The 23,690-nt window shown below is 43.2% G+C and overlaps 1 protein-coding gene across 1 annotated transcript in view; it reads right to left on the reverse strand.

The window, feature by feature from the left end:
- FBXO42 (F-box protein 42) overlaps positions 1–23,690 on the reverse strand; it is a 97,664-nt gene that overhangs the window by 40,845 nt on the left and 33,129 nt on the right. The window contains exons 2-3 of the mRNA XM_030537412.1: positions 18,473–18,739; positions 8,092–8,208 (exon numbers count right to left, since the gene is read on the reverse strand). Of these exons, the coding sequence (XP_030393272.1) occupies positions 8,092–8,208; positions 18,473–18,722 (367 nt within the window). The 5' untranslated portion in view covers positions 18,723–18,739. The remainder of the gene's footprint in view (positions 1–8,091; positions 8,209–18,472; positions 18,740–23,690) is intronic.

Below are 23,690 nucleotides of genomic sequence, written 5' to 3' on the forward strand. Positions count from 1 at the left end.
ACCGCATCTCACGATGAACAATTCTGACAACTGCAATCAAGCTATCAGTCCCCTGGTCTACCCAGGAATTCAATCCATCCTGGATCTGAAATAGCTCCAAAATTTTAACCTTCAAGGTATGCTGCAAAGTTCACCTATTTCCTCAGAGCTTTGGCAAGAGGCACATGGCATGGCTGGAGGTGGGGGAGAAGTTTATTTCCTGGTATTTAATCTATAGTGTGATTGAGGGCCTGCCTAGACAAGTTATTGCATTTGATTGTGCATTTTTAATATTGTACAAGTATTGGAGTTCTGCAATACACTGGAGAGGGTTCAGAGAAGAGCGACAAGAATGATTAACGGATTAGTAAACATGCCACACCCCTGGCTTCAAATGGTTTCCATCACATACTGGGTTTACAGTTTGGTTCAATTCCTCTGAGCACCTGAACTATATAAATTGTTCCAGCACTCCTGAAACATGCCTTATAGTGATAGACTCAAGGAGCGCCATCTGTTTAGCTTAACAATGAGAAGGTTACGGTGTGACTTGATTACAGTCTATAAGTATCTATATGGGGAACAAATATTTAACAACGGGCTCTTCAAACTAGCTGAGAAAGGCATAACACCATCCCATGGCCAGAAGTTGAAGCTAGATAATTCAGAGTGGAAATAAGGTGTAAATTTTTAACAATGAGGGTAATTACCTATGGAAACAACTTACCAAGGGTCTTGGTGGATTCTCTATCACTGACCATTTTAAACTCAAGATTGGATGTTTTTCTAAAATATCTGCTCTAGGAATTCATTTGGGGAAGTTCTATGGCCTGTGTTAGCCAAGTGGTCGGACTAGATGATCACAATGGTCCATTGAGGCCTGGAATCTATGATTAATCAAGTATCCTCTCTTTAGCTCCGTTCTCCGCTGAAACATCAGCCCACGAAGATGGCCTGTAATGTCAGTAAAGGCTCGGCGTGCCCATTTGCTGTTCCAAAGCTTGATTACATTTTGGAAACCATTTCAAAAAGCAAAACCGTCCCTCTCCAAAACAGAGGGCATTGAGAACTGGCACTTAAGTTTCCATCAGGATTCACTGATTGAATACGTATCAGTACAGATACTTCCAACCATTAAGAAAATCCAAAGTTCTACAGAAATGCACTGAACAAAGTGATAGTAATGCCAATACTAATATTAAACATAAACAACAGAAGTGCCCCCCTGAGGTGGAGCTTACAGGAATGTATCTTAATTTTAGTTCAAGGAATCTTTAAGGGAAAATGAAACCCAGCAGAAAAGAGCAAGTTGTAAATAACCCCCACACACCCACACACAAAAAGAGATGTATGTACAGCAAGACTGAAGTGTTCTAAGCCTTGGGGAAAGGAAAGGGTATCAGCTGGGGTTTGCAGAGAGCACTGATCACTGTCCTTGTCAGGGACAGGGATAGACCAGGAGAAGAACAAATGAGAATGTCAAAGTTCAGCCAGTGAGCCTATGATGTAGATCATTAGCCACAGGCTGGTCTAACACAGAAGTGAAGGAGCAGCTCTAATTACGCAAACAAAACCTCAGCAACAGAAGTGGAAGTTCAAGACCAAGCACCATTATAAATAACCTGCAAGACAAGTGAAGCAAAGCTATACAAGCAATAGCAGATAGAAGGGTGGTAATTCCACCAGGAAGGACAGAAGGCTGAAAAGAAAAGGAAATGCGAGGTTGTCAGAGTTCACTGGAGCTGCACCTTTTACAATATTAGGGCTCTGTCTCTATGAACCCTGATATTTGCTCTCCTTTGACATAAAACTCAAGGAGGACACAGTGTATTTGGAACCTGCACCAGCCCTTCCCTTCCTCTAAATCACAAGTTATGGAAGTAACCAACATCTTGGTGGGAGTAACTGGAGTCAAAATATCAGTGACAGAAAATAGAGAGAAATGTGGAATAAAGGGAGCAAGTGGAGTGATCCTCAAACTCTGGTTGCCCAGGGGAAATCCTTTAGGGTAGGTCGCTGTTACCAAAGGTCACTGTTCAGAGGAATTATTCTGAATTCAAAGTCAGTTTATTCAGTACTAGTAAAAGGGATTTTACTGATCAAATGCCCCTGCCATAATTCTTCAACTCAGTGATATATTTGTAGTGTCAATGACCCTTTATCACATTCATCCCACCAAAGAGAGCCACTAGGTCTAAATGAATTAGATGTAATAAAACTACATTCAACCACTGACAACTTCACTCAGCAGGGGAAGCAATGAAACCCATCTCCTTTTAGAAAAGCCTCATTGTCTGACCTGTGACTTGTCATGCAGATCACCTGCTTCCTCTATTCAAAGTTCACAGAAAAGCCAATAGCTCTAATGCCCTTGGCTTTCACAGAAAAGCCCAGTGCATGAGCTGACCACACAGCAGGAGCTGGGGATTTGCAGATACGGAGCACACCGGGACAATGGTCCAAGTCAACATCTTACACAGAGCATGATCATTTGGCACACACATACCTATATGTATATACATCTTACAACATGTTCAAAGGCAGTGAGTATAATCTAATATTTTTCCTATTTCTCCTACTTAGAATACCATTGCTACATAACAGAAGCGCTTAACATCGACCACACCCACTCAAACCTAAATTACCAATCACAGAATGAGTATTGGGATAGATTTTAGGGTGGATGATACAATGCACCATCCTTGCATTATATTGTGTCTGTACCATTTCCCAAGCTCTGGCAATTCACCTTGAGGCTGACCTGCAGCACTGCTTGCTATACAATCCTGGGCCTCTCCTTAAGCAGAGACTGCCAAGTTTTGCAATGTTTTTGTGATGCAGGCACATGTCTGATAAGGACTAGGCTAACACCACGTTTCATTTTCACATAGTGGCTCAATGCATATTCAAACCCCAGTCTCTACAGGTGAAAGGCCAGGGTACTAGCCCATTAGATCAATTTCTAGCCTCCCATATCTTGCGCAATTTAAATCAATAGATGCACGTACAAGTTTAACTTCATCTTGTTCAGATACAAAGAGATAATGGAAAAATACAAAAGCATTAGAGGCTGCCTGATGGATTCCCCATCAAACTGCAAACCAATCATTTGCTAATAGTGGCAGGTTAAGAGTTATTTAAACTCCACCTCAATCCAAACTCTTGGCAACTGCTGCTTTCAAGCAGCATCACAGTGCAGGCAATTTATTATTTTTTGAAGGGAGGTGGCAGCATTCTTCTCCTCTATTTGGTTTTAAAAACAAGCTAGCCAGACAGGCACCATGACGTCCGCACAGTATGTATTTTAATCATAGACCAAAATAATTTAAACTGTGCTTTCCTGCCTCTCTTTAGCAAACCATTTAAAGCTTCTGGAAAAGGAAGGCAGTTCAATTTATGCAAAAATGACAGTACAACTGAAAATTCCAGTTGTACATATTTAAAGGGCCAGCATCAATCCACCAAGTAGGATGGAAGATGAGGTCCATTAGAAGAAGTTGTGCTTAGAGCTTTTTGCTGGGCAGATGGCATGAGAATTTGAGAACTAAGGGTAGATTTTTCAAAAGCAACTAAGATTTAGGCGCACAAGTCCCACTGAAAGTCAAGCGGATTTGTGCTCCTAAAATCTACTCTGACCACTATCACCTAAATAAAACAGAAACATTGTAAAACACTCCATTATATTTGAATACCTAGAGATGATCAACAGCATTGATTTCAAAAGTTATCTTATTTTAAACACATTTGTGTCTCTAAATTTTGTCTATTACTTCTATGCTATATCACAGCTTCTTATGTAGTAGTCCGAGACAGCCAGCGTAAGGTCAGCGGACTAGAACCGAGAAGGCTGGATTCAATACATAAATCCTTTCAGAGCAAGGAAAGTGGGCAATTTGTTAACTTTACTAAATACAACAAAGAGCATCAAAACTCTTGAGTATACGTACAGCAGTTACCTTCAAGGTCAGAAATAAAGAAAGTTTATCTGTCTCACCTTAAGAGGAAGGAAAAGAAATGGGCTCTATTTATATCCAACTTGCATTTCCCCATCACCTTTCCCAATGAAAATATTGCAAATTCTTTGTGAAGTCTCCTTAGTGGACCTGACTATTGGAGTGTAAGGACAGGCCTTTATATACAATGGTTTTCTTAGTGAAGGGTTCCAAAGCACTATAACAAACTGGTAAATGTTATCTGTACAGATCCCTTCACTCACCCTTGCAGTGCTGCAATTGCTGAGGTGCAATACAGCAACTATTTAATAGTACTGTCCATAGACATGGCATTGCAATTTAGGACAGAAAGTGAATACCACCACCACCACCACCAAAAATTTAGGGAAGCAAAACACAGTTACTAGAGTTAGAATTTAGTGAAGTCACCAGGCCTAAATCCCTACTCCTATGAAAACCATCTCTGGGTTTTTGAATGACCTTAAGTCATCAAAATCAGTTTCCATCTCCCGTCAAAGGCTGCCTTCCCAATAGTATACTGAACTCCTAACACACTGCAGCAGTGCTTCAGTATGGACTCAGAGGAAATAGTGCTATCCACTAAATAATCAGCTACACTCCCTCCAACCCCTGGGGGGTTCTTAGAGCTCTTATCCATGCTTGACCTTGCTTAGCTTAAGAGAGCTGACAGCACCACAGCAACGGGTAGTAAGACTGCAAATTAAACCATATGTTCCACTAGGCCTACAATAACTGTTTACACTACCTACATCAAAAGCAGGAATAGATTTGCACTGATATCATGTCAGTGCCAGTATAGACTATTGCTCCAGACCTTATGAAACTAAACCCTGCATTCCTCTGCTCTGGCCCCCCAGCCCCAATGTCTGCAGTGAAAAAATTCCCATGGTTCTACTTTATATATTAAAACTGTACAAAGGAAAATACATAGTTGGTCTTGTTCCTATTATAGTAAGACATCATATGGGTGAAAGCCAAGCTGACCACTCTTAAAGCAAGCACCACTATAGGTATGTTTTTCTGAGGCCTTGGCTACACTCACACTTTACAGCGCTGCAACTGGGGTGTGAAAAAACACCCCCCTGAGCGCTGCAAGATACAGCGCTGTAAAGCGTCAGTGTAATCAGGGGAGCAGCGCTGCTGCACGCTACACCCGTAAGGGATGTGGTTTACATGCAGCGCTGGGAGAGCTCTCTCCCAGCGCTGCTGCTCTGACTACACTCACGCGGCAGCGCTTTGAAATTCCAAATGTAGCCATACCCTTCACTCTCCCCAGACCCTTGTATAGGTGTGAACATACCTAAGGATGAACATGCCATCTAGGCTGCTGACAGCTATTCAGAATTTTCCCAATTAAAATAACTTCATTAGCCAGTATTCTGGTAACATGCTTCACTACTGAGAAAACAAGATTTGGCATTTAGAAGTCACTGCAGAACCAAGTATTCCATTGAGGGATCAATTCTTCTGGCATAACGTATTACATTCCTTTGCTGTCTGCCATGACCTTTTGATGTAGCTATGAGATCACATCAGCCATTTGTGTTTCACTAGATGAGTCACTGGTCTATTGTAATTGTATATTTTTAGATTGTACTACATTTGTATAATAGGTTCTTATTTATTCTGATCAAGACAAAAGCAGAATGACTTAAGCTTGCTTGAGTTTTATAATACACTTGGCAAAAGTCACACCTATACAATCTTTTAAAAAAAAAATGGATTTTTTTCTACCTCCAGGCTTTAATGTAGGAATCTTCAAAAATATGGAACAATTGATTACCTGGAAGTCAAGAACCAGAGGTCTCTTCGCCCACATTGAGACATTATCCAAAAATCTGACCAAGGACAGAACCAAACAACTTTATTTGAACCAGTTTTTCTGAATACAAAACATTTTAAAAACCCTCTGAACTCGCTGAGGCTTAGATTGGTGTGTGGGATGTGAGTTTAAACAGATACTACTGAGACACTTCTTGGGGCACTCAGGGCTGAGAGTCACGTTATTACCACCTGCCTCCTACATGAGGGGCTCCTGCCTAATCAGCATGTCGGCCACATTTTCCTCTGGGCTACACCGGCCATCTTTGCCTAGCAGGTTGACAACAGCTGCGCCCCAGTCCCCATGTCCCTACAAAGTGTCCCCCTGGAGTATCCAGTTCCTGATCACTGGATACCCACAGAAATCCTAGATCCCCTGCTCCCAAAGGAACAGTGTACCAGTTCTACCATAGACCATCACTCCTGTATCATGCACAGCACTTGAGTTCAGTTACATAAAGGAATTTAAGAAAGAATAGAGATTCAAATAAAAAGCAGAGAGAGAGAGAGATGGGAACAATCGGTTATGTATAAAATGTCACAACCTGCATTCTAAAGCCTAAACTTAACTACCAAGTTATCCTCCTGACTAACAAAACTTCTCTCATCCAAAGTTCTCTCCAATGTTTTCAACCAAGCCTAGCTGAGATCCCTTTTCATGAAGCAAACTCGCTATCCATTTACTTCCTAGATGAAGGATGCTAGTGTGTGTGTCTACACCCTAAATATATCAGAACAGACCGCTCTAAAATTTTCAGCACTAAAAAAGAGGAACTTGTGGGAATTTTCACAGCTTATATGTAGTAAAATATTCTCAAATTTTTGCTTTGGCAGGGGGGTTTTATTGGGTTTGGCGAGTTTCTCCCAAACCTGGAAATCTGTATCTAATCCCTGGCTGCCCCCTTAGCCTGTCTACTAAAGGCAGCTTAGTAAATAGTGCCAGATGGGTGAGGGAAAGTCGTAAGAACAGTGTGCAAGTCATCGTCAGGTGGCTTACTAGCACTGGTACTAAAAACTGAGGGATGTGGGTATGCGCATGGGTGCACACAAATTCCATATTCTGTGCATCATTCGCTTAATATATTACTACTTGGGAATATGAAAATGTTATGACTGACGACACTTGGAATCCTACCAACCACTCACTTTATATTTACCTTTTTAAAATGAAATCCTGTTCCCAAGAGCCATCTCCCAGAGAGGCCAGAACCAGTGATGTAGATGGACAAGGACTGAATTTTTGTTATTTGTTTGCGGATACAGACTAACACGACTGCTACTCTGAAACCTATCATTATAGTTAGCTTATGTTTGTCTGCATTTGTGTGTCCATGCACATCTCCATACCCAGTTTTGGGCAGAAGCAGGCATACCATGATAAAAGCTGCTCTTCACATATTTCTGATCTGTATGGTGACAGGAAATACAGAAGTCTTATGAAAGTCAATTCTTACAAGATTTCTGCATGAAAATGGTTAATTCTGAACGTCAATTGCCTAGCACAATATGACTAGAACCTCTAGGAGCTACCGAAATACAAATGAATTGTCATTTGATTTACGTCCCTGCATGTGAACATTTTTCAATTTTGTTAGAGAAATTTAGAGGTAAAGCAGAGATTCACTCCTAAACTAAGCAGCATCAGTTGAGTTATTGGCTTCTATGAACAAATCATACCAATATAAAAAATGGGATTGCTTCAGTACCTCTAATCTACAATCCTGCATGCTTTACATGAAGTAAAATATAGCTTAGCCTCCTCCAAATAATGCAGAAATATGTAAACATTATCTACTGCAGCAACCCGCAGATGCCAATCCAGCTGCCGTGTACAGGCTCCAATTCATTAGCTCTACCCATGTCACTGCACTGAAGTCATTAGTGTGAAGCTTCTGTCATTTTGACTGCAGAAAGCTAAGAGGGACTGAATATTTAAGAAGAAAATTAGTTAAGTCTAAGGGTGGAGTTTTAAAAAGTGCCCGAATGCCTTAGGAACACACATCCCACTGACTTTCAATAGTTGTGCTTCTAAGTCACTCAGTCACTTTGCCTCTTAACTTAGCATCAGAGGGTTAACAACAAATGGTTTAGGACATATCTATTCTTGTACACTGTTTATGTTGTCAGAACAGCATATTACACATACATGTAATTTTTACCCAACTATAGGGCTGCACACTACTGCTACATCTTGGGTCAAAGTACAAACATCTTGTACTATAAAGTCTCTGCAAACATGACAGTAGCTGCTAGGGGTGGAACACACTGAATTACTGGATTCTCAGAGTTCATATTTCCTTTCTAACTGTGTACTTACTGTGTGAGAAGCGCTGTGTGATTGGGGTTCCAGGATAGGGATACGTGCGACTCTCCCACTGAATATTTCCTTCTTGGACAGCCTTGATAAAGCCATGATAACACTGATGTGCCACACCTAGAAAAGGGAGAAAACAATACTTTAGTATGCTTCTGGCACAAACTTATAGTCACAAGACTAGGAAGAAGTTGTTCCTCCATGATCAGCATTGCACAATTTCCAGAGGAAAACGAAACCCATAATAAACCTGAATTAGGCATGGCTTAAGTCACTTGTCTTGATGAACAAATAGTTCAACTCAATATGGCAAATGCTAAGGGAGCAACAGGAATAAATGACAGTGTAACCATTTCTCCCAGAAGCCATGCATACTGACTTCTTTCTGCAATTCCAGGTCGGGGAAGAAAATGATAAAAAGGGTAATAAATACAGTGTAATGAATGAATGTCATAAGGCTGGTAATGAAGGAGCAGCATGGAAGGTGTAAGAAGGTGGTTAGTGATCAGAAGGTAAGTCCTTGCATTTTGACAAAAGGACTATAACTGCTCCAGTGCAGGCCCACAGAGGATTCATGAGAGGAGAAGACAGACAATTCAAAGCCAGTGAGTGGGCTCAAAGGTGGTAGCTGGTTATAAATGATTTGCACAATTTTTCTGTTTTTAAGACTTCAACAGGCTGATGACAGAATAAATCCTTTGTGCAATCTAATCACATACACATTGTCTGTATCAGTTATCCTCTCCTGTCCAAAACCTGCAGCTACTTAGGGTAACTTACCAGCACTGTAAGATGACCATGTTCTAGATGAGTCTGATTCAAAGTCAAGTGCTTAAATTAGAGTCAGAAATAGTTTAGAGGGCTCAACAGCTGAAGACAGTGAGAATCTGGAGGTTTGGGGGATTATAGGTCAGTGTGCTGAAGGCTAGACTACAGTTAAGGAGAGTCTCTGGAGAGGATATACATGGGGGATATACAGGCTGGTGGTGAGAGACAAATGTATTGACAAAGAAGCGAAGTAACAGCGGCAGGCCCAATGAACCTCCCTCCAAGCACAATGCAATACCACTTCATCTGCCAGCAGGAGCCAGATGCTGGAGAGACCAGGTGAGAGATGGATGTCGGAGATGTCTGGTGTCTATAAATATCTTTTTGCATTGGTGGTGAATAGGTGCTTAGTACACACTTTGGGGCATTAGAAAATAGGTGTTTTCAGATAAACAATGCCTGTGTTCTATGCTGCCACGCAAGCCTGCTGTGCCCTAATCACCACACATATCTGTGCACAACTGCTTCTTTGCCGGATGAGCATCTGCCTGTTTGTTGAAATGAACCTTTGAGGAGTCACAATACATTATAATGAAGTTCTCCGAGCACGTTGGCTGCTATTGGCAACATTATTTTAAAATAAATTTACAATTAACCATTCCTATTAGAACATACTTCAATTAAAATCTGTTCATTTCTCACATTGTTAAAGGGGAAATTTAGCTTCTTCACCTGTGGCCACAAAGGCCCCCATGCAGAGCGGGACCAGAACCAGAGCTGCTGGTTCTGTATGTGGGGTGCGGATTTCTGCTGAAGGATTTGGCCCTGGGGATCCCCCAGACATTGCCCCAAGTGGAAGGAGAAGTGTCTACTAAAGTCTCAGGGCTGCAGTAGCTGTCACAGAGCAGCCTGGCAGACGGTCCATGGCCTGGAAACATCCGCTCCTGACAGCATTCACAAAACCTCCTGAACCAAGCCACATCACTTAAACCAGATACAAGAGGAGAGGATTTAGTTCTTAAAATTCTTAGCAAACAAATACCAGATTTGCCTACCAAGGGAATAGCTCACTGAAAGCTGGATTCTAGTTTCAGTTACGCATCGCTGTCACGGAGACTGGTCTATGCCCCAGACTGTCTCCTGGGAGTGACCCCTTCAGTGTGCCAGGCCCTAAGGACCCACACTGTTCAACAGGGGCAGGCCTGTGGCCTCCAAGATTGGGCTGGCGGCACCAGCATTCCCAATCTCTCTTCATGGCTCCGTGCAGCAAATCCAGCCAAGCCAAACTCCGGCTGGAGGCTTGTACTGTGACCTTTCAGGGCACAATGATCTCAGGGGGTACGTCTACACTGCAATTAGACACCCACTGACTCGGGCTCGCAGGACGTGCAGTCTGAGATTTGAAGCCCCTCCCACTTTGCAGGGTCCTAGAGCCCAAGCCTGGAAGTCTACACCACAGCCTGAGCCCCACGAGCCCAAGTAAGCTGGCTCGTGCCAGATTCTGTTTTTTAACTGCAGTGTAGACATTTGACTTGGTACCACAAAACATTTTGATTAAAAAACTTAGAATATAAAATTAACATGGCACATACTAAATTGATTAAAACTGGCTAATTGATAGGTCTCAAAATGTAAATGTAAAACAGGGAAATAAGTGGCTATGATTGCTAATGGGGGTGAGCAGTGGAGCGACTTTAAAAGAACCTAGCCAGATTTCTTTTTCCTCCTTTGAGATGCTGGAGAAGCAGTGAAGGAGAAATACACTGAAGGCAAACAGATTAAGGTTTTTCTAACAAGGCTTTGTTAGAAAGGATTTCCAGCTAGGCTCAGCTGGAGGGTAATTAACAATTTCTAAGGGCTTGTCTACATCACAAAGTTGCAGCGCTGGTGAGGGGGTTACAGCGCTGCAACTTAGGAGGTGTACACATCTGCAGGGCATCACCAGCGCTGCAACTCCGTTTGCAGCGCTGGCCATACTCCCGTTTTGTCTCGGGTGTAGAGGATCCAGCGCTGGTAATCAAGTGTAGACACTTACCAGCGCTTCTCTTGAGCTCCGTGGAATAAGCAGGTATCCCAGCACACCTGAGGAAGCCTCTCCTTCAAGCAGGTCTCTTTCCCTGCGGTTTGCAGGGGGGTCCGGGGAACGCGAGAGCAAACCGCGGGGAAGCTGGTCTCCTTCCCCGCGGTTTGCTCTCGCGTTCCCCGAACCCCCGAGCAAGCAGTTCTCCTTCCCTGCCGTTTGCTCTCGCGTTCCCCGAACCCCCGAGCAAGCAGGTCTCCTTCCCTGCGGTTTGCAGGGGGGTTCGGGGAACGCAAGAGCAAACCACGGGGAAGCTGGTCTCCTTCCCTGCGGTTTGCTCTCGCGTTCCCCGAACCCCCGAGCAAGCAGTTCTCCTTCCCTGCGGTTTGCTCTCGCGTTCCCCGAACCCCCGAGCAAGCAGGTCTCCTTCCCTGCGGTTTGCAGGGGGGTTCGGAGAACGCAAGAGCAAACCGCGGCGAAGCTGGTCTCCTTTCCCGGTTTGCTCTCGCGTTCCCCGAACCCCCCTTGAAGCCGCCCAACAGCGCTGCAGTGTGGCCTCATCTAACACCACTTGCAGCGCTGGTTGCTGTAAGTGTGGCCACTCTGCAGCGCTGGCCCTATACAGCTGTACTAATACAGCTGTAACTACCAGCGCTGCAAAATTGTAGATGTAGACATACCCTGAAAGACAAGTCACAAACCAGTTTTTCCAGTCTCTCTCTCATTCTGAGAAGTCCAGTTAAAAGCTGTGGGGTTGGTTGGTTTGTTTGACCTCGCAAACCAAGATAGCTCAGGCAGAGCACAGAAACATGTCAAGCAAAGGAAAAGAGCCATACAACAGGAGCTGGAATTAGCCAAATTCCAGGCTGAGGAGATCCAAAAGGAACATGACAGACAGATGGCCAGAGATGAGGCTGCACACCAGAGGGCTATGGAGATCCAGAGGGAGGCCCAGAAGCATGCCCTGGAGTTAGCAAGGGCTAAGCAGGAGTTACCAGCCAACCCTAACAACCCTTCTCTAGGTACTGCTTTCCATCCCAGAGAATTCCCCACCTACAAGGCAGGTGGTGATACTGAGGCCTTCTTAGAAAATTTCGAAAAGGGCCTGCCATGGGTACAGCATCTCTACAGACCAGTACATGATAGAGCTGAGGCCACAGCTCAGTGGACCCTTAGCAGAGGTGGGGGCTTAAATGCCTAAGGAGTCTCTCAAGGTTACCCAGGAAGGGGAAGGTTTTGGGGGGAAAGGGAGTGATCCAGACACTAAGAATTCTGGATGGTGGCAGCAAAACCCGATCTAATTTAATTTTAAATGAAGCTTCTTAAGCATTTTAAAGACCATATTTACTTTACATACAACAATAGTTTAGTTCTATATTATAGACTTATAGAAAGAGACCTTCTTAAAACGTTAGAATTTATTACCGGCATCCAAAACCTTAAATCAGAGTTAATAAATGAAGACTTGGCACAGCACTTCTGAAAGGTTGCCAGCCCCTGCCCTACACTACTTAATATTTTTCTCAATGACCTGGAAGAAAACAAAATTGCTGATACAGTTTGAGAATGACAAGAACTGGGGGAAATGGTAAATAATGAAAAGGGCAGGTCACCAATACAATGTGATCTGGATCATAAGCAAGTCATGCAAGTATTAACATAGCTAAACATACATCTAGGAACAAAGAATGAAGGCCATATTCACAGGATGGGAGGGACTCTCTCCTTGGAAGCAGTGCGGCTGAAAAAGATTTGATGGACATGGTAAATAATCAGCTGAACATCAGCTCCCAGTGCAATGCTGTAGCCAAAAGGGCTAATGAGATCCTTGGATGCATAAACAGGGGAATTTTGAGTAGGAGCAGAGAGGTTATTTTACCTCTGTATTTGACACCTGTGCAACTATTGCTGGAATACTGAGTCCTGTTCTGGTGTCCAGAAGGATGTTGATATATTGGCGAATTCAGAGAAGAGCCACAAGCATGATTAAAGGATAGGAAAACATGCCCTCTAGTGATAGATTGAGCTCCTTTAGTCTATCTTAAAGAGAAGGTTAAGGGGTGACTTACAATCTATAATCCCCTAAATGGGGAACAAATATTTGATAATGGGCTCTTCAACCTAGCAGAGAAATGTAGAACACGATCCAATGGCTGGAAGCTGAAGTTAGACAAATTCAGACTGGAAATAAAGGTGTAATTTAACAGCGAGGGTAATTAACCACTGGAACAATCTACCACGGGTTCTCCATTACAGAATTTTTAAATCAAGACTGAATATTCTTCTAAAAGATCTGCTCTAGAAAATTTTTGGGGAAAGTTCTCTGGAGGTCAGACTAGACAATGGTTCCTTCTGGCCTTGAAATCTAGGACAGTGGAGATTCTAGAACTTGACGAGATTTTCCCCAAAACTCTTACTGAAAGCCCCGTGCTAGGAAAAAACCCAAAAACCCTGAGTATTATACTCCAGGATTTGTGGCAGGAAAATTTCAAACTAAAGCCCTACATCCCTGGGCAGTTGGTCCCCAGGAGGTCACATCGGAAATGTAACCTGAATTATATGATTTCAAAGCAGATATATCCTGACAAACAGGAAAAATTAAGCCTTAGAAAACAAAGCATTTACCTCAAGTGACCCTCTCTGCACTGTAGGGTACAGATGAGCAACTGCTTTTGCTGTAGTTTATAGTAGCTGCTAAACTGACATGGCTGCTAAACAACTCCCCCCACCACAGTCCCAGCGTTAAAGACTAACTAGTCACTCAAATGCATGCTGCTTGAAGTCACTCATCCCTGTTGTACACAGTACGCCTCTCCCACATTCTTTTTTCGGGTGAATCACTAATTTCTACTTCATTCCAGGCTTCTCCTTTATACCTTTAAGCCATGATAACTGAAAGAACAAACAAGCAGGTGACTGCACATCACATAGCAGCAGAGGGTGAGAGTTTCAGATGAGGGGCTGATCGCTCTGCTGCTTGAGGAGTGCTGGAGAAGGGTTTGTTACCTCCCGTAACTTGATGTGCTGAAAGAATTTTGCATTGCTCACTTCCAGAAGTGCTCCATCTGAACTATGACGGTCAAACTCAGAGCAGGGGAGAGAATACTTAGAAGCGATACAGAGCTTTACATGTTCAAAGGACTCAGCAAACATCCATTCTCGATCTTCCCATGAGGTAGGCAAGTACCAATCCCATTTTACAAAAGAAGATTGCACAAAGAGACTTCCAGGCTCCCCACAGAGCCAAGACTAGAAACTCAGGTACACCTGCCTATTTCACTTTTCCCGCCAGCAAAGAGCCAGCAGTAACTTTTGCACATTGTTGTTCAGCTCCGATCTGCATACTACAACGGCCAGCGCACACCGCTCCAGAGACAGAGAAAACCCCTGCCCCAGAGGGCTTAATCTAAGGGTATGTCTACACTGCTCATGTTACAGCATGGCCGCGGCAGCACTGTGACATGGGCAGTGTAGTCAAGCTTTATTGCTGGGGGACAGCTCTCACAGCAATAAAAAATAACCACCCTGAACGAGCAGTGAGCTTTAACGTCAGGAGTCTGGCACCCAGCAATAAAACGCTGTCCATGCTGGCACTTTTCAGCGCTAAAACTTTTGTCACTTGGGTGGATGCGTTTTTTTCACACCGCTGAAAGACTAAAATTTTAGCGCTGAAAGTTGCAGTGTAGACACAGCCTTAAAAAAAAAAAAAACACAGATGGAGGGTTTGGGACAGCAATTAAACAAGCTACAGAGTATCGGGAAAAATCGGCAGAGTTATTTTTGTTGTGGTTGTTTTTTTAAGGGGGTAGAAGTAAGCTGAGGGGGAATTGCTGCAACGTGTCCTCCCCATCCACTCAAAATCTTTTAAACAGAGATGGGGATTTGTGCTTTACCTGCAAGTTAGGTATTTTACAGAAATACCAAGTGGTGATACACAGCTTCCAGGCAGAGAGAAAAAACCTCTGCATTTCAGTGGCCCTCACCTCCAGGAGACCAAGCAAGTGACATTTTCAAACTGCCAGATAAGGTGGGAGAAGGTGCAGAACTCCCTGCTCAGAGAATGCAGCACAGGTCATTTAACGAACGGAACACTGACGGCAACTGCAGGCCTAAGACACATCCCACAGGTGTGACCAGGGAAAAAAATGCAATGAAAAAAAACACTCTGTGTCCTATAAGGCAAGTTTGCCTTTTATAATTCAGGCCTCTCTCCCCTGACAGCTCTCAGCCCTAATCAAATCCAATACCATCAGTACAGTATTTACTGTCTGATATTAATTCCCACATATTTTTCACTGTCCTCAACTTACTATGCTGCATATTTTTGTTTTGAAAACAACTGCCCTGTAGGATTCTGTGCATTTATCCAGTCCACCCTGGGGCAAATTACGGCAATTTAATTATCAAGCAGGAAACCTTGATCTAAATCATTGATTTTCATCTTGTTTTGCATTAGTACTTTTTAGTTATTTTCCTAAAGAAAGGCTGATTCTCATTAGCTGATAAGCATTAAAACATACTGATTTTTCAATTATAGTCTTTGCCCTAAATTTGATGCTTCTTTTCACTAACCAGGCAGATGCGCTATATCTGTATGTATTTATTAAAGTAATTTGTAGCTTAACCTACACTTATTCAGTCTTAGTTTATTATATTAGAAAATGAATTGAATTAGAAATTGAGGTGAATGCTACATTTCTTATTTACTAGATGAATATTTTTACTTGTGTCAGGCTCCGTTTGGATGAAAATTTGAGAATTAAAAACGCAGAAAAACAGCATTGAGGGTGGCTTTATTGTTTTTTTTTTAAGTAAAAAACTACCTCAAATGTGCTGGATACATAAGAAAAAAGTTTATCAAAACATGTTTTGAATTTAAAACTAATTTATTAAACAAAGGCAGTATTATCTGTAGTTAGTGAACTAAACTGATTGTTTCTGGTCACCATGTTTGGGATTTTAGAACTAACGGATCTCAACCTCACATGTAGTTTTCCTACTTTTACAGCTCCCAATTAATTTTACTTTGAACCAACTGCTCACTGAACTGAACTGAACTGGCTGAATAAACTAAATGAAGAAAATATTCTCTTCACCAGCAGAAGAGGCTACATTGTCAAAGTGTTAAAACTGCTTTTGACAAACTCTGATTCCAGGTGCTTAGTCAGTGACTTCCCCTAGTCCAGTAGTCTGACTTTAAAACTTGCACAGCAAGGATGTACTATTTTTTTATTTTAAAAAAACTATTAGATTACAGTAAGATTAAGCCTAAATTTAGGTTGTAAATTTCAAATTTAATTTTAAATAGGTTTATTAAAAATAAACCTGTATTTAAATAAAACATTTTTTAAAACGAATTGATATTTATCCATTCCTGGCCAGTTCTCATCATTCTAATATCTGAGCATCTTGTGACAGGGAATACAGGTAGTGGCCAGGGACATGGGAGCATTTTGTTTCTTGGAAACAAGACATTGGTTGAGGCATCAGCTGCTGGGGAAAGGAAGCATCCTCTCCCCTTTGTTCTGGGCAGACAGAGGTGAATTTAAATTTGGGAGAGGGTCTACCTAATTCATTGTACTTTATAGGGTGCCTATTGCTACAGCATCTGAATGCCTCAATCTTTAGAGTATTTCTCCTCCCAACACCCTTGTCAACCAGGGCAGTGTTGTTATCCATGTTTTACAGAGCGGGAGCTAAGGCCCAGAGAGGCTAAAGGCTTTGCATAAGGTCACACAGGAAGTATGTGGCAGAGCAGGAGACTGAACCCAGGTTAGCAACCTAATCCTTAGACCATCCATCCTCTGCATTTGGATTCCTCATCATCGTCATCCCAGCAAACCCTGAGAGTATCCACCTTTCCCACTATAACTTATCCAATATCTGCCTGTACATCAAAGGATGATAAAGCACCTTTGCTGGAGGCTTCTGCTACAATGAGCAACACTGAAAGAACGCGGATATTTACAACATCGGTATTACGCTTCGAAATTAGTATTACATTGAGGTAAACAGGAATAGCTCATAGCCTGGAACATTAGCCCTAGGGTATCTGCAGACACAGGCAGATATTACTACATAAATTTCATAATATGAACTGCATGTAAATTGATCTTCTAAACCACAAAAGCCAGGGACTTAATTCTGTTTTCACATGAAGGCTTACATTCTGGACCACAGTTATGCAGCAATACGTGCAGCCACATTTATCATAACCTAGTCCAAGATTTGGACCTTAGCGTCCAAAATATGGGGGTTAGCATGAAAACCTCCAAGCTTAGTTACCAGCTTGGACCTGGTAAAGCTGCCACCACCCAAAAAATTAGAGTGTTTTGGGGCACTCTGGTCCCCCCCAAACCTTCCCTGGGGACCCCAAGACCCAAATCCCTTGAGTCTCACAACAAAGGGAAATAAACCTTTTCCCTTCCCCCCCTCCAGGTGTTCCTGGAGAGATACACAGAAGCAAGCTCCGTGAATCTAAACAGAGAGATTCCACCCTCCCCGTTTCCAGCCTTGGAAAACAGACTTACCGAGAGTTAATCTCTCTTCCCCCTTCACCCAGAGGGAATGCAAAGTCAGGCTAGTAAATCTAACACACACAGATTTCCCCCTGACTTCTTCCTCCCACCAATTCCCTAGTGAGTACAGACTCAATTCCCTGGAGTTCCCCACTAAAGAAAAACTCCAACAGGTCTTGAAAAGAAAGCTTTATATAAAAAGAAAGAAAAATACATAAAAATGGTCTCTCTGTATTAAGGTGACAAATACAGGGTCAATTGCTTAAAAGAAATATGAACAAACAGCCTTATTCAACAAGAATACAATTCAAAGCACTCCAGCAACTATAGACATGTAAATACAAAAGAAAAAAAACAATAACTCCTATTGTTTTTTATGATCTCTGTACTCACAACTTGGAAACAGAAGATTAGAAAGCAGGAAATAGAAATTCCCTCATAGCCGAGAGAGAGTCAGACAGAAGACCCAAGAACAAAGGACTCTCACACAAAGTTCCCTCCACCCAGATTTGAAAAAGTCTTGTTTCCTGATTGGTCCTCTGGTCAGGTGGTTCAGATTACTTCTTTCCAGGTGAAAGAGACATTAACCCTTAGCTATCTGTTTATGACATTAGACATGGAGCCCTGGACCTGCTACCGTGAATGGAGGTGAGGGATGTGAATGCAAGGCAGGAAACAATGCATATACCAGTACCTTGGGGTACTACAGAAGTAGTCAGCTGGCTAGTTTTATCTTTGACATTTTTGACAAGCACAGTACATAGAGTCTGCCAGGTTGGTGTGAGACCAGTAAGCAAACACAACACCCCACGTTTTTATAGTAGATAAGAGACTTCACTATGAGGTGCTTTACTGCTAGTCCTACCTGCACAGAATGAAGCAAACAGCTTTAGTTATTCTTCTGGCATTCATTCAGTAATCACAACAAGACTCTGCAACATCCAGATTAAGGTGTGGAGGGAAGGGAAAGCAACAGTGAGAGCTGAATTTTAAAAACACTGCAAAAAGATTGGACAGGAAAACTAATAGATCTTTTATCCTTTCATTTGAGGAAAGACCTCACTGCTGCTGTTTGTACCTTTGATGAGGCGATACCACTGTTTGCAGACAAGGGCAGCGGTTTTGTGCTCCTGGTATGGTGAGAGGAAGGACAGGATGTATTCTAAAACCTCTTCTGGCAGCTCCAACATTGATCGGTTATGCCTGTTCTCCTCAACCTCCAGCTCAGGATGTGGCTCATCGTCTTGCTCCATTGGTCCTTCCACCACTGCTTCTTCTGGGTCCACAGCCATGAAACTGTCATCTTCGCTGTCTGAGGAACTGGCCATGGCATTCCACTCCACAGCTTCAAGAAAAAGGAAAAAAAAAAATCACATTAAAGTTATATAGAAATAGCGTGCTTAGAAAACCCTCAATCATGGATTTAGACATCAGATCTACATCAAGTTCTGCGTCAATAAACTGCAAGGCAAAATATTTTGATATTTCAGTCCTCTGAACTGTGATGCCCAAAAAGTATGGCTCTGGGCAAAGGTCATCTATATTTAGGGTCAAATGTTCAACGTCTCTTCCCCACTGCCATCATTGAAGCAAAAAGTTTGTCTATGTTTGGAAAGTGAGTAAGCCACCTCCTTCCCTTACTGGCCTGCGCTTTGAGAGACTTGTTTTTTATCCCTCTATCCCAGAGATCCAGCAGATCCCCATTACAGCTCAAATGGCAAACCTGGAAATAGGACTTAAAAAAAACCCTAATGCAACTCTCCTCTTGCTCAGCAGCCTGAGAAACTATTCAGAGCAATACTGTCAGTCCCTGGCCATGAAGAACACCTACAGCAGTGACACTCAGACGGAGGCTCCCAAGCTGCAAGTGGCTCTTTAATGTGTCTCCTGCAGCTCTTTGCAGCACATATAAAAACACTGCGATTTAATTAACCAATTTAAGTTGTAACCAATCAGGAGCTTGAACTATGTTAACCAACTGTAGTTGATAAAAGAATACTTGGCCAGCCATTTTGCTGCGAGAATCATTCATACATTATATATATATATGCGCGCGCATACAAAATCTTTCCTGTCATAGGAATATATAGTACTGGTAAATGAAACAATGAATTCTCACATGACTGTGGCTCTTTAGGGTAATGATTGCTAATCTGGCTCCCAAACCAGCAAGGTCCAAGTATCACTGCTCTACAGTAAGTTCTCTAGGTCAGAGTTTTTCAAAGTTCAGGTCACAACTGTCACGGAGTGTGTGTGTGTGTGGGGGGGGGGTCTGGTCCTGCACTCCTCTTCCTGGGACCCACAGTGACTCTCAGCCATCCAGTAAAACAGAAGATTTATTGGACAACAGGAGTGCAGGTTACAGCAGAGCGTGCAGGCACAGTCAGGACCCCTCAACCGAGTCCTTCTGGAGTTTCAGGGTGCTTGGGTCCAGCATAGGATCCCCTGAATTCCCCTCATCCAGCCCAAAACCGAAACTGAACTGCCCCTCCTCCAGCCGGCCGGCGGATTCCTTTGTCCAACTTTCCAGACCAAGGTGCTACCCCCCTCCCCCCTACCTGGCTCAGGTTACAGGCTTAAAGATCCTATCCCTCACCTAAAGACATCCCCGGCTCTCCCATCCCTCATGCAGACAGCCCCTACTCCATCACAACAACCCAGTACTGGATCCCGACATATAAGGCACTGGGTCGCTCTGATCAGCATCTCCGACCAGGACGTTAAAAGGCAGGTTAGTGCCTTCCTGTTCCAACATCATGCTGTGCCCCGGAAGTGGCCAGCAGTGGGTCCAACTTCTAGGCAAGTGGGCCACGAGGCTCCACGCGCTGCCCCTGCGCCAAGCACTGGCTCAGCACTCCCACTGGCCAGTTCCCGGCCAGTGGGAGCTGGGGGGAGGGGTGGTGCCTGCAGGCAAGAGCCGCACAGAGCCACTTGCATACCTCCGTCTAGGAGCTGGACCTGCTGCTGGCCGCTTCCAGGGCACAATGTAGTCCACGGGGCCAAGCCTGCCTCTGCACCCCAGCTGCGGTGCTGACCGGGAGCCACCGGCGGTAAGTCTGCACCCCAACCCGCTACCCCAATCACCTGCCCGAGCCCTGAGCCCCCCCAAACCCAGAACCCTTTCCTGCACCCCAAACCTCTCATCCCCGCCCCAGAGCCCTGACCCCCTTCCGCACCAGCCCTGAGCCCCTCTCACACCCCAAACCCCTTCTCCTCAGTTCCACTGGGTCACGGGCATCAATTTTCTTCCACTGGGTCCCCAGAAAAGAAGTTTAAAAACCACTGCTCTAGGTAACTAATGTTCTTCACGGATGGGCTCCCAAAGTTGGGGGCTATTCAGTTTTTCTTGGCTGGAGGGTTGGCAGCCACACAGAACCTTGGAGAGGGAGAGCATGGGCAGGAAGGCAAGGTGGACAGGGATCCTTGGAGCTTCAAAAGCAACAAGAGAAAGTATAGCCCTTCACTCTCATTCCTTTCACTACTCCTCTTTGCTAACCCTGTGTTTTGCCAGTCAGGCAACTTTGCTTCCAGGCTGTGATAACTATTCAGGGAACGTGGGAGAGGGGGAAGAATAGGAGGGGGGTTTATCCACACTCCCCTTTGGCAGCCCCCTCTGCTCCACTGCCTGCTCTTTCATTTTGCTCAGAGGCTTGTTGCCTTGTCCATGCTGTAATAGCATTAGAGAGAACGCTGCCTAAAGCTGGTGAACAGGCTGGAACCACTACACACGTGTCTACAGGATTTCACAACCGTGTTAAAGAATCATGTTTAAAACCTACAACAAAAGCTCTCTTGACTTAGTTTAGCTGTAGTGTGGATATGGATTGCTGTGTTATGGTTAGCCCTCCCAAACAACTCACAACATGACAGAAACAAGCTAAAGGAGCTACTGCCTCGGCATGTTGTCAGCACCACGCCCCTGCTAAGTGTGGCAGTGATAATGCATGACAATGGCACAAGTGGCCTACTTTAAGTTAGCAAGATGTGCGAAGTAATCAGTGGAACCAGCCTTATGCTGGAGGCCACCACCACCAGTGGTCACCAGAAACAGAATGATTGTTTAGGGGGAAGGGGAGTTTTAATAAAACCATGGTGAAAAACTGAGTTTCCTCTTATGGGTTTTTTTAAGTGTATTTAATTTATGCACAACATTACAAAGTCTATTACCATGATCGTGGGATCAATTTCTAATGTGGATCTAATCCAATACACGACTTGTAGCGACAATGTTCCATCTTATCTGGGCTCTGACCCCAGGCTTAAGTTTTACTGATAAAGAGGAAAACAGAAAATTGAGACTATAGAAGCTCATTAATGTTTAAATGTTTAATGTTTAAAAGCCTTTAAATGAAATTTGCTGCTACTAAAAGTTAAGGTTGACAAGATGTCGCACATTCATTTTAATGGTTCTCTTCAGGTATATATCTAGAGATCACCACAATTAAGAAATTCAGTCCCATATCATCTGTTAATGTAATCAAGAATGGGTCTGCAATTCCCCAAGCAAGGAATTCACCACAGGGCCCCAACAATGGTAGGGTCTTCTCCTCTAGGAGGAGAGAATGGGAAAGTTAAAACTTGAACTGGGAGTTGCCTGCTGCTGAAAGAAAAGGAGGAGGCTGGATCATGGAGCTAAGCGAGGCCTCAAGCAAATGCCTCAACCTCCATTGCCTGCGTTTATGGCCAAGGAAAGGGTTTAATAAATTGTGCGTGTCAATGAAACACAGTCAGTCTAAAGTATTCAGAGGTCACAGCTGCTTAAAACTAATTGTTAAGGGACATATGGTTACCTGTGCCACCACAGAGTAGTGAAGTTGAAAGCAGGAAAAGACCTGTTTGCTGTCATCTCCTCATTTTCTTCACTTCACCCAGTTTGAACAATAAAAACAGTAATAGTCGGAGTCACTTTTCTTATCCCTGTGCTCTAATGTTTGGGTTTAAATATCTCCTAGTTTGAAACCCAAACCAATAACTTATTTATATTTATAAATGTGTGAAAGCTTTTTTTAAATAAAAACATGAAATAGAACCTAAATTTGGAGCCAAAACTAGCTGGCAAGGCCTTTTTAATGAAATAGTCCCCTTTATCTATTTAATCAGTGTCATAAACAGACTGTTACAGGTTAATGTCTCTTGTACCTGTAAAGGGTTACAAGCAGGGAACGGGACACCTGACCAGAAGACCAATCAGAAGACAAGATACTTTTAAATTTGGGCGGAGGGAGGCTTTTGTGTGTGTTCTTTGTCCATTGTGTGTTCTTCTCTCAGAGGGTCTGAGAGAGACCAGACATTACTACAGGCTCTCTAAGTTTCTTTTCAAATAGTAAGTAAAAATAAGCGGGTTTAAGCTTTTTGATTGTTTTACTCTATTTGCAATTGTGGATCTGGCTGGTTAACTTTTATATGTGTAGTTGCTGGGAATATTTTGATTTGTATTGGTACTGGGGGGAAAGTCTCTTTCTGGTGTCTGTAAGCTATAGGACCCTGTAATATTTACATCTTGAAGTTACAGGAGATAATTCTTTACTTTTTCCTTTCTTTTATTAAAAGATTTCTTTTTTAGAGAACCTGACTGATTTTTTTTTCTTGTTTCCCTTGTGTTATTCCAGGGGATTGGGATAACTCACCAGGATGGGGGGGGGGGAGAGATAGAATCTCTCTTTGTTTTCCTTGAATCTGTTTGCCTCTTTGTGGAAGGGAAGGGAAGGGAGATGCTTCTCTGTATGATGATTTAAGAGGTTGGATCAGTATCTCTCAGGATAGCCCAGGGAGGGAAATGTGGGGGGGGGGAATGGTTTATTTCTCCTTGTTTTAAGAATCCAAGGGATCTGGGTTCTTGGGGTCCCCAGGGAAGGTCAGAGTGCCCCAAAACACTATATTTTTGGGTGGTGGCAGTGCTATCAGATCTAAGCTGGTAATTAAGCTTAGAAGATTCAGGTGCTAGTATCTCATTTTCTGAACTCTAAGGTTTAGATCTGAGAAGGAATGCTATGACAATCAGACACTTGCACATGGTGTCCTTGTAAACCATTTGATTTTCATGACAGAAGAGACCACCCTCACCTTGCCCAAATAGTGCCAGAAATTAAAAGAAAAAGCTTTCTATTAGTGAAGGTCTTTCAGCCAGTCACATTTCCATTATTGTCCATCTTTAATTGTACACTTCCTAACTCATCACAAATACAAATCAAAAGCTCCATTTAGAGGTCAGTTGTGTACATAAAGATTGGCTTTAAAAGTAGGAGGAGTTTGCTCCTGATACAGATTTCTAAAACATTGTTAGCTTATCCTGCAGA

The sequence above is a fragment of the Gopherus evgoodei genome, chromosome 18 (assembly GCF_007399415.2).
Source record: "Gopherus evgoodei ecotype Sinaloan lineage chromosome 18, rGopEvg1_v1.p, whole genome shotgun sequence".
NCBI lineage: Eukaryota > Metazoa > Chordata > Testudines > Testudinidae > Gopherus > Gopherus evgoodei.